The sequence below is a fragment of the Budorcas taxicolor genome, chromosome 6, assembly GCF_023091745.1.
Source record: "Budorcas taxicolor isolate Tak-1 chromosome 6, Takin1.1, whole genome shotgun sequence".
NCBI lineage: Eukaryota > Metazoa > Chordata > Mammalia > Artiodactyla > Bovidae > Budorcas > Budorcas taxicolor.
The window spans coordinates 36,711,364-36,727,024 of record NC_068915.1 but is presented as its reverse complement, the minus strand read 5'-3'; the positions used below and the strand labels follow the sequence as shown (position 1 = coordinate 36,727,024).

Below are 15,661 nucleotides of genomic sequence, written 5' to 3'. Positions count from 1 at the left end.
TTCAGTATCTCCCAAAGTTTGCTCAGACTCATGTCCGTTGAGTCGGTGATGCTATCTGTGACAGGGCTTTAATGCATTCCCCTTTTTCTGGACGAGAAAAACCATCCTGAAGTGAGCACCACAGGTTTGTTTTGTCCTCTACATCCTGCTGCTCTTATGCTCCTCTCCTCTCTCCCTCCCTTCCCTTCCGCTGAGCCTTCTTTTATTCAGTCAGCTCTTGGCGAGGATTAGCCATGTTGTAGTGCATTGATCCTCATCCTGCCCTGGAGGAGCAGGGAAGGGCTTGTGGTGATGACAAAGGAATTCGAGTAGGTTGGGAAGAAAAATGAAGTTCTGTGGACACAAGATGCCCTGTTGGTGCTGGAAACCGTCCCCATTACTCTGATACTGTGCCATCTCTTAACACACGATATTCTTGCCTTCTAGTCAGTATCATTCTCTGACTTTGATAGAAAAGGTTGTGGTGGAGTCTGAGGCTGCAGGTTGGATAGCTGATACTGACGTTAGATATTATCCAGGTCAGGATGCTGCAGAAGGTTCTGTTGAGTGCAGCCATCTGGGCTGAGTTGGAGCTGTTGCTTCAGACCTATTTTAGGCCCAGCTTCAGTGTTTCACAGAGAAACCTTGAGAAAAGCTGAAACTATTCTTTGTTTCTTTAACGTGCCAATAAAGCAAAATATGAAAAGCCCTGAATCTCTGTAGGATAGTTACTTTGTGTCCACAAGTAGTACAGTCTGAAGTATTCCTTTCTCTAAGAAAGTGGTTGGATTAACCAAATTTAATTTTCCTGTGAAATTCAGCATAAAACTTAGTTTCATTCCTTTTGTAAATACGGTATCTGATATATGAAGTTGAATTTTAAATTTACTGTAATTAACATTGTTGGAACCGGAAAACAAAACATTGATGAGAAGGAAGTGAAAGTAGCGTATTGTTGTAGAAACAGGGTAGGTTAAAGTTTAAACAACTGGAAGAGTGGTATGCATTAAAAGTGTAAGATAAAGAAAAAAGCAACTGAAAATAGAATATGACTTAGAAAGGTATTGCCCTTTCTTATAAAACACTGAAACCTGTACACTTTTATTTAAGCTATTAAGCCTAGGTATTTGTTTAGATACAGAGATTGGTCAAAATATGTGTTTCCTCTGTTACCATGACACATAAAGAATCTCTTAATGACCCAAGAAAAAGCATCTGTGTAGTGACATACTCCATATTTATAAGATACTCCTAAGATTTACTTCAGTTCAGTCCTCAGTCGTGTCCGACACTTTGTGACCCCATGGACTACAGCATGCCAGGCTTCCCTGTCCATCACCAACTCCCAGAGCCTACTTGAACTCGTGTCCATTGAGTCAGTGATGCCATCCAACCATCTCATCCTCTCTCGTCCCCTTCTCCTCCTGCCTTCAATCTTTCCCAGCATAAGGGTCTTTTCCGATGAGTTGGTTCTTTGCATCAGGTGGCCAAAGTATTGGAGTTTCTGCTTCTGCATCAGTCCTTCCAGTGAATATTCAGGACTGATTTCCTTTAGGATTGACTGTTTTGATCTCCTTGCAGTCCATGGGACTCTTAAGAGTCTTCACCAGCACCACAGTTCAAAAGCATCAGTTCCTTGGTGCTCAGCTCTCTTTATAGTCCAACTCTCACATCCGTACATGACTACTGGAAAAACCATAGCTTTGACTAGATGGACCTTAGTTGGTAAAGTAATGTCTCTGTTTTTTAATAAGCTATCTAGATTGGTCATAGCTTTTCTTCCAAGGAGCAAGCATCTTTTAATTCCATGGCTGCAGTCACCATCTGCAGTGGTTTTGGAGCCTACCCCAAAATAAAGTCTGTCACTGTTTCCCCACCTATTTGCCATGAAGTGATGGGACCAGATGCCCCGATCTTCGTTTTCTGAATGTTGAGCTTTAAGCCAACTTTTTCACTCTCCTCCTTCCCTGTCATCAAGAGGCTTTTTAGTTCCTCTTCACTTTCTGCCATAAGGGTGGTGTCATCTGCATATCTGAGGTTATTGATATTTCTCCCGGCAATCTTGATTCCAGTTTGTGCTTCATCCAGCCCGGCATTTCACATAATGTACTCTGCATATAAGTTAAATAAGCAGAGTGACAATATGCAGCTTTGATGTACTCCTTTCCTGATTTGGAACCAGTCTGTTGTTCCATGTCCAGTTCTAACTGTTGTTTCCTGACCTGCATACAGGTTTCTCAAGAGGCAGGTCAGGTGGTCTGGTATCGTCTCTTTCAGAATTTTCCACAGTTTATTGTGATCCACACACTCAAAAGGCTTTGGCACAGTCAGTAAAACAGAAATAAATGTTTTTCTGGAACTCTCTTGCTTTTTCCATGATCCAGCGGATGTTGGCAATTTGATCTCTGGTTCCTCTGTTTTTTCTAAAACCAGCTTGAACATCTGGAAGTTCACGGTTCACTTATTGCTGAAGCCTGCCTTGGAGAATTTTGAGCATTACTTTACTAGCATGTGAGATGAGTGCAGTTGTGCAGTAGTTTGAACATTCTTTTGCATTGCCTTTCTTTGGGATTGGAATGAAAACTGACCTTTTCCAGTCTTGTGGCCACTGCTGAGTTTTCCAAATTTGCTGGCTTATTGAGTGCAGCACTTTCACAGCATCGTCTTTTAGGATTTGAAATAGCCCAACTGGAACTCATTCACCTCTACTAGCTTTGTTTGTACTGATGCTTCCTAACGCCCACTTGACTTCACATTCAGGGATGTCTGGCTCTAGGTGAGTGATCACATCATCGTGGTTATATGGGTCATGAAGATCTATTTTGTATAGCTCTTCCGTGTATTCTTGCCATCTATTTTTAATCTTTTCTGCTTCTGATAAATCCATACCATTTCTGTCCTTTATTGTGGTCATCTTTGCATGAAATGTTCTCTTGGTAGCTCTAATTTTCTTGAAGAGATCTCTAGTCTTTTCCATTCTATTGTTTTCATCTATTTCTGTGCATTGATCACTGAGGAAGGCTGCCTTATCTCTCCTTGCTATTCTTTGGAACTCTACGTTTACATGGGTATATTTTTCCTTTTCTCCTTTGCCTTTTGCATCTCTTCTCTTCACAGCTATTTGTAAGGCCTCATCAGACCACCATTTTGCCTTTTTACACTTCTTTTTCTTGGGGATGGTCTTGATCCCTGCCTCCTGTACAGTGTCATGAACCTCAGTCAATAGTTCTTCAGGTACTCTGTCTATCAGATCTAATCTCTTGAATCTATTTTTCACTTCCACTGTATAATCGAAAGGGATTTGATTTAGGTCATACCTGAATGGTCTAGTGGTTTTCTCTACTCTCTTCAATTTAAGTCTGAATTTGGCAATAAGGAGTTCATGATCTGAGCCACAGTCATCTCCCGGTCTTGTTTTTGCTGACTCTTATGTATCTTTTCCATCTTTGGCTGCAAAGAATATAATCAGTCTGATTTCAGTATTGACCATCTGGTGATGTCCATGTGTAGAGGCTTCTCGTGTTGTTGGAAGAGGGTGTTTGCTATGACCAGTGCGTTCTCTTGGGAAAACTCTGTTAGCCTTTGCCCTGCTGCATTTTTTACTCCAAGGCCAAATTTCCCTGTTAGTCCAGGTAATTCGTGACTTCCTACTTTTGAATTCCAGTCCCCTATGATGAAGAGAACATCTGTTTTGGATGTTAGTTCTGGAAGGTTGGTCTTGTAGGTCTGGTGGGTCTCCATGGAACCGTTCAATTTCAGTCTCTTCAGCATTACTGATTTGGACATAGACTTGGATTACTGTGATATTGAATGGTTTGCCTTGGAATTGAACAGAGATTATTCTGTCGTTTTTGAGATTGCACCCAAGTACTGCGTTTTGGACTCTTTTGTTAATTATTGGGGTTGCAAAGAGTTGGACATGACTGAGCAACTAAATTGAGCGTTAATTATATTTATCATGTTTTATATTACACGTCTAATATTTATTTATCTTATAACTTGAATTATGTGCTTTCTGACTGCCTATTGCCAATCCCCCATCCCCCCACCCCCTGCCTCTGGTAATCACAAATCGATCTCTTTATTTATGAGCTTTTTTTATTTTAAAGTATATTAACTTACAACACTTTTAATTCCTGGTACACAACGTAGTGATTAACATTTCTATAATTTTGAAATGATCACCACAATGAGTCTCGCTATCATCTGTCACCACACAAATATACTACATAATTAATGACTAAGACCTAGGAGTCTTAAATAAGACACCAGTATTCCAGAGATTCTGATTTAACTTGTTTAGAGTGTAACTTGGCCGTCAGGATTTTTGAAAGCTCTGGTGATCCAAAGTGCAGCCAAAGTTGGATACACTGACCTACACCAATTTTTTCTTTTGAGGCTGTATGTAATTCTAAGGCATGGAAAATCAGTGCTTTTTCTTGGGTCTTTCTGTTTGATTCTGTGATTGTAGTTTATCCAAGGCATCTGTGGTTTGTTGGACTTGGGGTGAAGAATGAGAAAATAGTAACATGTTTATATTTTATGTCTGTGTTTGTGTCTGTGTTCAGCTGCTCCTTGGAATGGGGGAAGCAATTAAAATTTACATAATGACTGGTTTTAAGACCATGATGCAGAGACAGTCTTGTTTGTGAGTTCTCAAGTGTCTGTTTTGTCTTCCAGTTTTTCTCTATGCAGTCCAAGATGGCTTTTGTTCTCTTAATAGATTTCTGTGGTCATTTTTGTTAAAATACTTATCAAAAACCAGATGGTCATCAACTCTGGCGAACGTCTCTTGTCTGTCACATGCCCTCTTCCTTTCCCCTGATAATGCTGTCTTAACTCTTCACTCTGAGAAAATAATCAAGAAAACTTACTTTGAAAGTTGTGTTTTTATGATCATCTGGTTAATGTTTTAATACTGCTTTTTTTCCCTCTCTTCTAGTGACAAGTACAGGAGACATAAAGCACTTTAAATTTTTCTCTAGTTCTAGATCATGATTAGATTTGGGGAAAATAAGTTGAAAAATAGCAGTTTTAGGAAAAGTGCTTATTATATAGCACTGTGCAGCATCTGGGGGTTTAAAGGCCATTATTGATATGTCTTTTATCTTTCTTATAAATTTATAGCTGTATACTTTGAGCAAGACATTAAGAGGCATTATATTTTCATAGATTATTTACAATATGGGTTGTATAGACTTTTTATAATGCATATTGTTGGAGTTTGGTGAACAGTTAAGGCAAAATGATTAGTAATTTAAAAACCTTGATGTTATGGTGATTGAAAGCAGAGGGAGAAAGAAATCTGAAGCAGTCCTCTTGGTTTGGTTTCTCTGGGGAGGGTACTGAAGGGCCATCGCGGCTCCACAGCGCCCCATGAGGTCGGCTGAGGCACTGAGCTGCAGTTCAGCTTCCCCTTCTGCCCGATCCTGCCTCCTTCATCCTGAGGAAGTGTTCTAGAACTCCTCCCAACCCCAGACTTTAAACATAAATCTCAGGTTCAGAGCCTGTTTCCCAGGTGTAAATCCTTCTGGAGGCAGGGGGGCTGGGGCCTGGCACCACATCCCCACCTGCCCAGGGCAGTTCTGGAGGTCAGTGCAGCTGGGGCCAGTCCAGAGCTTACACTGAGGCAGCTGGCAGGGTGAGTGGTCCGTTCTGAAGGGAGAGAGGATCTGGGTGGCGCACCCCCGCTCCTGTACATAAGTGAAACACAAAGTGGGAGATATATAGGGAGAGGGAGATGAGAAAAAGTTCCTGCTGTTCCGTAATTTTTTTTTTTTTGCTGTCATATTTAATCCTTCAGAATTCTTCTCCTGCTGTTGACTTCAGGACAATGAACCAAGCACATTACACCAGTTTAATAAACGATGAAACCATAGCAGTTTGGAGACAAAAGCTCTCAGAACACAACAATGCAAATACAATCAAGTACGTGGTTGTTTGTTTTCAGTTCTTTTCAAAGTGTATTGGAATTTCCAACTTAGTGATTTCCCCCTACTTCCATCTTGAGGTTGTGAATATAAATGGGGTTTTGCATTCGAGGGGTCATTTTTGGGGCACACATCTGGTGTCCTTAGCCTGAAATAGCATAGTAAGTTGTTGCCCTATTTTCTTACAAGGTGTATTCCTTAACCTGCTTTGTTTGGACCTTAAAAATCCTAACTGATGAAGACCTGAGTTGGTCTTTCTGCCAAGAAAGCTTAGTGTTATTGTTGTTTAACTCCAAGAGTTTTCTTCATATGCTTATTCCAGAGCATTCCAATCTAAGCTTATTTTACCTAATCAGAATAATTTAGCATTTTCATATTCAAAATGATTAGTTGAGATAGAGAAAAAAGTATAGTTAGAGGACTGAGTCCTTTCAGCAAGTGTATTTCATTCTTAAAAGTGTTTTTTTTTTTTTAATTTTTATAGTTTTACACATTGTATTGGCTTTCCTCAGTTTTTCCATTTTTCAACAGAAGCTGATTCTTGGGGATGAATGAATCAGATTGTGTACTAGGTGATAGTTGTTCCCAGATAAGTATATAAAGCATTTTACTTTATGAAATAGATTGTAGAGGGGCAAATTCCCTGAGCCCTTTGGACACACCAGCTTTTTGAGTGGGGGATCATTGGGAATGCCCTGGAGCACCTCTGTGACAGTGCTCAGAAGCCCTCGAAGCTTGGTGACTCTGCCAGGGAGTTCAGTCGGGAAGGGGCAGGGAACAGGCTGGGGGGACTAGACTCACTAGGAGGATAGGGGTGTTGGGGCACAAGACTCCCTTGGCTGGGACTTTGACACTTTACTAGTTCTCAGTTTTCTTATTTATAAGCGATAGGATATAAGCAGTGATCTCCCCTTCCTGACCTGGATCCTGTGATTAACAGAAGTTACTGTGATCCCCTCCTCGACTGTGTATTTGTTTTGTTCCTTCCCTTTCCCTTATACTAAATAAGAGGGTTCAAGCTTCCTGACATGTAATATCACTGTGGGTCCTCAGAAACTAGCAATTTCCCCCCAGAAGATCTAGGTAATAGAAATAAAAACTTACTTCACTCCTTTGTAGTTTCTTTCTAAGATGGGCAACAAAACAGAAGGAAGTATTTGTTCAGTTATTAATTTGCAGAGATACTTTCTGTGTTGGTAAATAACAGCTCAGCTTATCTTTTTTGGTTTTATTTTGGGTTCGTGTTTGGAGGTGAGGGGGAAAGTGTCTTAGACGGTTGGTGGGAGGAAAGTCCAAGGTCATTATTATTAGGCCTGGGAGTTTTCTTTTGGCAGCTTTAATACTCTTTATTTTAACATGATTTACAGAAAATGTAAGTTCTTGTCCGTTTTGAGACAGGACACAGTGTTTTCCAAGGCTTCACCTGGGTAAGAAGAAGCAGCTATTAAGGAAACTCTGGAATAGAGGAGTAATCTATTGCTGATGCTTAAATAGCCATTTATTTATACTTATTAAAGACTTCTTTCCCATTTTTCTTTCTGAGCAGTGGTGTTGTTCAGATATTATCTTCTGCAGCCTGTTGGAATGGAAGTTTTCTTGAGAAAAAGTAAGTGACTTAGTCTTAAAATACCCACATGTGATGCAGGTGTTCACTCAGCAAAGGCTGAGAAAGACTTATGTTCTCTTTGATGGTGGTTGGCTTTAACTCAGTGGGTAAGCTTATGATTTGCACAGAAATGGAAGTGCCAAATGATGATGAGTGAGAGGACACCAGGAAGGGCAGTGCTGATTCATGCCTAGTTGGCAGAGAAGCAGATTACCAAAAGAGAGACAGTATCTCAGAAAGGGTTGGTGTAATCAAAAGTAAGATTTTTCAGGCTATTCCAAAATATTGATAATATTTGTTCTTAAATTCTTTTTTTAAAAATATATATATATTTTTGAAGTATAGTTGACTTTGCAATGTTTCAGGTACACAGCAAGGTGATTCAGTTATACAGATACACATATATTATTTTTGGAATTATTTTCCATCATCGGTTATTAAAAGATATTGACTATAGTTCCCTATGGTATACAGTAGACCTTTCTTGCTTGTTGCATATCCATTTTTTAATTAGAAATCTAACATTCTGTTCATACTAAGTCAGACAAGTCAAATCAAAATATCAAAATTTTTTTAGTTAGGCAAGAATTCATAAGTTTTCTAAAATATATATTATACATATTTATATGTATATGTATACAAAAGCTCTTCTACTATACTAAATAAGGGCTTGAGAAAGAACATAAAAAAAAAGAGATGGAGAAGTTGGAGAACATAAATTAAATGAAATGGGAGCATTGATTATGTAATAGAAAAAGTGAAACAAACTAGATAAAAGTAAAAAGATCATCATATAGTCCAGTTGTTTATAAACATGACTGCTCATTAGAAACATCTGGAGCCCTGGAGAAAAAAGCGGTACCTGAGGATTTGTAGTTTTCCAAAAAGTTTCAAGCTAATTCTGATACGCCTCTGGATTTTAAAAAGTGATTACAGGTTTTTCTATTAGATCCTAGTTTTGCTGATATAGAATTCTATTATTTTTCTATTGACCAGTCATGATACAGTGGTATTAAGTGAGTGATAGTTACATAGTCACAATAGCAAAACATGTTAATCAGTTTTCACAATTAGTAGCAAACAAAAATAAAAGATAATTACAACTGCAAGCCATAATGGGAGCATGATTAACTTAACAATATAAATAATTACAATTTGAGGGGAGTTTCAAGCAGAACGATGTGGTAGGTGAAAGTGCGTACATGCACTTGTTTTCATCCACCCAGCTAGTGTATGTCTTTTAGTTGGTGCTTTTAATCTATTTACATTTAAGGTAGTTATTGATATGTATGATCCTATTACCATTTTCTTAATTATTTTGGATTTATTTTCTGTAGGTCTTTTCCTTCTCTTGTGTTTGCTGCCTAGAGAAATTCCTTTGGCATTTGTTGTAAAGCTGGTTTGCTGATGCTGAATTCTCTTAACTTTTGCTTGTCTGAAAGGTTTTGATTTCTCTATCAAATCTGAAGGAGAGTCTTGTGGGGTAGAGTATTCTTGGTTGAGGTTCTTCCCTTTTATCACTTTAAATATATCATGCCATTCCCTTCTGGCTTGTAGAGTTTCAAATCAGCAGATAGCCTGATGGGAGTTCCCTTGTATGTTATTTGTCATTTTTCCCTTGTTGCTTTTAATATTTTATCTCTGGTCTTTAATTTTTGTCAGTTTGATTACTATGTGTCTGGGTGTGCTCCTCCTTGGGTTTATCCTCCCTGGGACTCTCTGTGCTTCCTGGACTTGGTGACTATTTCCTTTCCCATGTTTGGGAAGTTTTTAGCTATTATCTCTTCGAATATTTTCTCAGATCCTTTCTCTACTCCTTCTGGGACCCCTATAATGCGAATGTTGGTGTGCTTAATGTTGTTCCAGAGATCTCTTAGGCTGTCTTCATTTCTTTTCGTTCGTCTATATTCTGTTCTGTGGCAATGATTTCTACCATTCTGTCCTCCGGGCCATTTATTATTCTGCAATTGATTCCTTCTAGTGTATTATTCATCTCTCTTTCTTGTTCTTTAGTTCTTGTAGGTCTTTGGTAAACATTTCTTGCATCTTCTCAGTCTTTGCCTCCATTCTTTTCCCGAGATCCTGGATCATATTCACTATCGTTATTCTGAATTCTTTTTCTGGAAGATTGCCTATCTCCACTTCATTTAGTTGTTTTTCTGAGATTTTACTTTGTCCTTTCATCTGGGATATAACTTTCTGCTCTTTCATGGTGATTAACTTTCTGTAACATGGTTTTTGTTTTAGCTGCTGTGAGACTGCTTCTTCTTGCTTCTTCTGTCTGCGCTCTGATGAATGAGGCTAAGAGGCTTGTGTAAGCTTCTTGATGGTAGGGACTTGTGATGGGAAAAACTGGGTCTTGCTCTGGTGGCCAGGACCTAGCTCAGTTCAGTTCAGTTCAGTTCAGTCGCTCAGTCATGTCTAACTCTTTGCGACCCCATGAATTGCAGCACGCCAGGCCTCCCTGTCTATCACCATCTCCCGGAATTCACTCAGACTCACGTCCATCGAGTCCGTGATGCCATCCAGCTATCTCATCCTGGGTCGTCCCCTTCTCCTCCTGCCCCCAATCCCTCCCAGCATCAGAGTCTTTTCCAATGAGTCAACTCTTCCCATGAGGTGATCAAAGTACTGGAGCTTCAGCTTTAGCATCATTCCTTCCAAAGAAATCCCAGGGCTGATCTCCTTCAGAATGGACTGGTTGGATCTCCTTGCAGTCCAAGGAACTCTCAAGAGTCTTCTCCAACACCACAGTTCCAAAGCATCAGTTCTTCGGCGCTCAGCCTTCTTCACAGTCCAACTCTCACATCCATACATGACCACAGGGAAAACCATAGCCTTGACCAGACGGACCTTAGTCGGCAAAGTAATGTCTCTGCTTTTGAATATGCTATCTAGGTTGGTCATAACTTTCCTTCCAAGGAGTAAGCGTCTTTTAATTTCATTCCTCCAATCACCATCTGCAGTGATTTTGGAGCCCCCAAAAATAAAGTCTGACACTGTTTCCACTGTTTCCCCATCTATTTCCCATGAAGTGATGGGACCAGATGCCATGATCTTCGTTTTCTGAATGTTGAGCTTTAAGCCAACTTTTTCACTCTCCTCTTTCACTTTCATCAAGAGGCTTTTTAGCTCTTCTTCACTTTCTGCCATAAGGGTGGTGTCATCTGCATATCTGAGGTTATTGATATATCTCCTGGCAATCTTGATTCCAGCTTGTGTTTCTTCCAGTCCAGCATTTCTCATGATGTACTCTGCACAGAAGTTAAATAAGCAGGGTGACAATATATAGCCTTGAGGTACTCCTTTTCCTATTTGGAAGCATTCTGTTGTTTCATGTCCAGTTCTAACTGTTGCTTCCTGACCTGCATACAGAATGTGGTCCACTGGAGAAGGGAATGGCAAGCCACTTCAGTAGTCTTGCCTTGAGAACCCCATGAACAGTATGAAAAGGACCTTGCTCAGTAAAGCTTTAATCCAATTATCTGCTGATGGGTGGGGTTGCACTTCCATCCTTGTAGTTTTTTCACCTGTGGCAACTTATCCCCAGGGTCTAAAGGCTGTATGGTAGGGTTAATGGTGGACTCCATGAAGGTTTACACCAAGGGGGACCTTCCAGTGCCCTTGTCCCTGTGGTGAGCCCCTGCTGACCCACGCCTCCACCGGAGGCCCTCCAACACTAGCAGGTAGTTTTGGTTCAGTGTCTGGTGGAGTCACTGCTCCTCTCCTCTGAGTCTTGGAGGGCACGCATTTTGTTTGTGCCCTCCAAGACCAGAGTCTGTTTCCCCCAGTCCTCTGGAACGCCTATAATCAAATCCTACTGGCCCTGAAGGCCATATTCCACGGGAATTCCTAGTCCCTTAGTTGGATTTCCAGGCTGGGAAGCCTAACGTGGAGTTCACAGCCTTCACAATCGTGTGAGACTTTCTTTTTTATTGTTGTTCTCCAGTCTGTGGGTCACCACCTGGCAGGTATGAGATTTGATTTTATTATGATTGCATCCCCACCTACCATCTTGCTGTGGCAGCTTCTTTGTCTTTGGACATGGGGTATCTTTTTTTGGTGGGTTCCAGCGTCCTCCTGTTAAAATGGTTGTTCAACAGCTAGTTGAAATTTTGGTGATCTCGCAGGAGGAGATGAGCACACGTCCTTCTACTCTGCCATCTTGAACTGGAAGCGGACAGTTCTGTTCTTAAATTCTTATTTCTTTAAATAATCTCCCTGTTTCTGTGACTCCTTTCCCATTGTTGGAATTTAGGGAAAGTTTCAAGAAGGTTCCAGGGCCAGCCCAGCCCACCAGAAAATTGCATTTGGCCTAAACTCCCAGGTTGTAAATAGTGTTTCCTTGCTAGGCCTTATCCCGTCTGCAGATATTGTGGCCACAGAAGGGTCTCGTCATGGGTTTTGATCTTTGGTGATCCAAGAAGTCCCAACCTTCTCACCATCCTTTTTCTGTCCGTGGCAAGGCTAATGAAATCCCACGAAGACTTAGACTTCAGTTCTGTGTGTCAGTTGCACCCCCTACCCCACCCCCAATTCTGTCCCTAACTGGGTTGTAAGAGGTTGCTTCAGGAACTCTGTTCAGTTACAATTAAAGATTGCAAAGCCATTTGTATCATTAGGGCAACTGAAATGAGCTCATCCAACTAATTTCAGAATCAATACTTAGCCTTTTCCTCCAGGGAAAAAATTTTGTGTTGATGTTGCTCTTTTAGAACAGTGTTTCTCAACCAGGCTGATTTGTTTCCCAGGGGACATTCAGCATTGTCTCGTGACATGTTTTGGTTGTTCCTGTGGTGGTGAGTATACTACCGGAATCTAGTGGGCAAAGGCCACGGGTGCTGCTAAGCATCTTACAGTCCCACCCACCCAACAAAGAATTATCTGACAACCACAAAAGTCAGTGATCCCAAGGTTGAGAAACCTTATTCTAGAAGGACAATTTTTATGAAAGTTGGGAATGGCTCTCGTTAGATTTGTTAGATTGTCCAGCCTTAATTTGTTAGTTGCTCAGTGGTATCAGGTCTGACTCTTTGCGACTGTATGGCCTGTGGCCCACCAGGCTCCTCTGTCCATGAGATTTTCCAGGCAAGAGTACTGGAGTGGGTTGCCATTTCCTTCTCCAGGGGATCTTCCCCATCCAGGGATCGAACCCACATCTCCTGTGTCTCCTGAATTGGCGGGCAGATTCTTTACCACTGAGCCACCTGGGAATTCCCAAAGACCAGTTTAACAAAGCATAAATACATGTAGAGAAAGTCTTTTTATTTTTCTTAGCAGTATAGCAGAAGGTACTTCTAAGCATATGGAAGGCTGCATATGGGATAGCAGAAACAATTTCTATGTTTTGGCAAATTTATTTTTAGAACAACAGTGCAAAAGATTCAACAAACAGAAAGCCCAAGTAACTCCTCTTGATTGACCAGTTAGGTTCCAATGCATATAATTATATAATTAAACTTTTTTCACATTAGGAACTCTGCTTATGTTTTTATAAAATGTAATATTGCCATCAGATGACTGTAAAACTATCTGAATATGTTTGTTACGCATAAGCAGAAGTCTGTTTTGCAAATAGTTCTTTTGTAATTAGTAGATGTGGTATGTTTAAGAGTGGAAATTTAAGAGACATTCTTTAAGTCTATAAAAGGCTGAAAGTTTACTTAAAACAGAAAAATGATTAGTTGTTAGGAAGTTAAAAACAGTTGTTGTTCAGTCGTGTTTGACTTTTTGCGACCCCATGGCTTGCAGCAAGCCAGGCTGCCCTGTCCGTCACCATCTCCCAGAACTTGCTCAAACTCAAGTCCATTGCATTGGTGATGCCATCCAACCATCTTGTCCTCTGTCGTCCCCTTCTCCTCCCTCCATCAATCTTTCCCAGTATCAGGGTCTTTCCCAATGAGTTGGCTGTTCTCATCAGGTGGCCAAAGTATTGGAGCTTCAGCATCAGTCCAAGGAATATTCAGGATAAAATTAGTCCTGGATTGAATGTAATTGTATCCCTTATGTTAACTGAGTAATACACTAACTTTGCATTTATTATAGATCTGATATTAAAAAACTTGCTTTAAACTTGGTATTTGTTGATGAGTGGGCCACATTGCACAAGGGATTTTGTTGTACCTAGGCACAGCATCTGCCTTTGGTTCAAAGTACCACAATGACAGAAGGAGGCAAAAATACAAGAGTTAATCAGAAAAATAATATTCTGCCTATAAATTTCAAGAGAGTCTCACTTTAATGACTTAAATTGTAAGATCATCTTGAAAAAGGGATTCAGAGAGATTTATTCTGTTGGGTTTCCCCAAAGTTCATGTTTTCATGCATCTTGTCTGCCAGGTGAAATTTAAGTTGGATCAGTATGTACAAACTATATGTTGACCTTTTCATAATTCATCCCTATCAGAGTGTTTGCTTTGTTTTTCTTTTATTACATGTTTTATTTTCTTTTTGTTTAGAATTGATGAGCATTTTAAAACAAGTCCCAAAATCCCTGGAATTGATCTGAACTCAACGAGAGTGTTATTTGAAAAGTTGATGAACTCTCAGCACTCCATGATTCTAGAACAGGTATTTTTTTTACTTATATAAAGTACATGCTTAAAATGCATTTTTGCATTGAAATAAGTCAACTTTCAAGAGGAAAAAAAAGTAAGATGAAAAGGCAAAAGTCTTGTATAAATGTTAACTCTGTAAAATACATTAGGGATTTGTCTTAACTTTAACTTTTCTATTTAGTTTAAATTTTTCTAAGGAAATCCCCGCCTCCTAGAGTATAAGGTTGGCAAGGGCAGGGACCTTTGGCTTTTCTTTTCACTGATGTATCCTGATTGCCCAGACTGGTGCCTGGCTCGTAGATGGTCCTGAGTGCATACTGAATGAATAAGAGTTGAGAGTCTCAAATAATTTATGAGTTTAGAGATCAGGTAACTAGATTGAATTTCTCATTACTCTTTTCTCTCATACAGATCTTAAATAGCTTTGAAAGTTGCCTGATTCCTCAGTTATCGAGTTCACCACCAGATGTTGAAGCAATGAGAATCTACTTAATACTCCCAGAGTTTCCCCTGCTCCAGGATTCCAAGTATTACATAACGTTGACTATCCCCCTGGCTATGGCCATTCTGCGGCTGGATACAAACCCCAGCAAAGTCTTAGGTGAATTTGCTGCACAGCATTGGAAGTTTCTGCTTTATATTTTATTGGTGTGACCATTGGCTCCTGTTGGATTGAGATCCAAGATTTGTTATCATTTAATATGCTTAACACTTAAACTTTTCTTTCTTTGCTGTTAATTTCTAATTTCAAGCCATATTTTCAGTTTAAACAAATTGAACCATTATTTTGGTTGTTTGAAACAGTTTACGCCAGACTTATCTTGATTTTTAAATATTCACAAAGTTAGATTATTTGACTTAATTTTTTTCCTCCTGTGCTTTCTGGTGGTTAATAGTGTCTCAAGTATTAGTGTCCATCTGTTGTTCTTTCTCTTATAATTAATTTAGGGGGTGGGAGTGAAATGAACATTGTGGTGTGATACACAGGTCTCCAGAAAAGGAGAGGAAGAAAATGACCTAGTGGAGACTTACCAAATGTTTGTTTTGTTTTTCTTTTTTAGGACAGTTGAGTCCACACTGATTTTTGCAGGCTACGGACACTTTGCTGAGATAAGAACCTTCCGTTCCTCAGTGAATTGGAGAGTGTCTCTCATGGGAGTAGCGCCTGAGATGTTTTTATTAATCAAATGCAGAAAATCTGTCACCTGGCTTTTTCTTTTCATTTATTTTTTTTTCCTGGTAATTTTTTTTAGGTGTTCACTACAGCTCAGTAACTTCTGTGTTCCATATGGACTAGGCTGTTACTTGAGTGTGGTCTCCCCACGAGTAGAGACCTGTATTGCTCAGGATGGAATACTGTCTTTTCCGTATTGCTCCCATCTTTGTAGAAGATATAAACACAGAAATAATCATGAATATGTTAGTCCTTAATTTTTTTTTAAGCTCACAAGCTCTTTGGGGTATATTTTCTCAGGTATTCTAGTAGACTGTGAGATAGAGATGGCAATCTCTGAAGGAATATTACCTCACTTTTAAGTTTTTTTAAAAATTATTTTATTATTTATTATTTTAATTTTCTCAGAGAGAAT

At 39.7% G+C, this 15,661-nt stretch overlaps 1 protein-coding gene across 2 annotated transcripts in view; it reads left to right on the top strand.

Annotated features, from left to right (window-relative positions):
- Window positions 1-15,661, top strand: part of HERC3 (HECT and RLD domain containing E3 ubiquitin protein ligase 3) — a 139,543-nt gene that overhangs the window by 64,758 nt on the left and 59,124 nt on the right. For both annotated transcript variants that reach the window (XM_052641589.1, XM_052641590.1), the window contains exons 11-14: window positions 5,783-5,907; window positions 7,456-7,515; window positions 13,974-14,085; window positions 14,484-14,673. In XM_052641589.1, coding sequence (XP_052497549.1) covers window positions 5,783-5,907; window positions 7,456-7,515; window positions 13,974-14,085; window positions 14,484-14,673 — 487 coding nt within the window. The remainder of the gene's footprint in view (window positions 1-5,782; window positions 5,908-7,455; window positions 7,516-13,973; window positions 14,086-14,483; window positions 14,674-15,661) is intronic.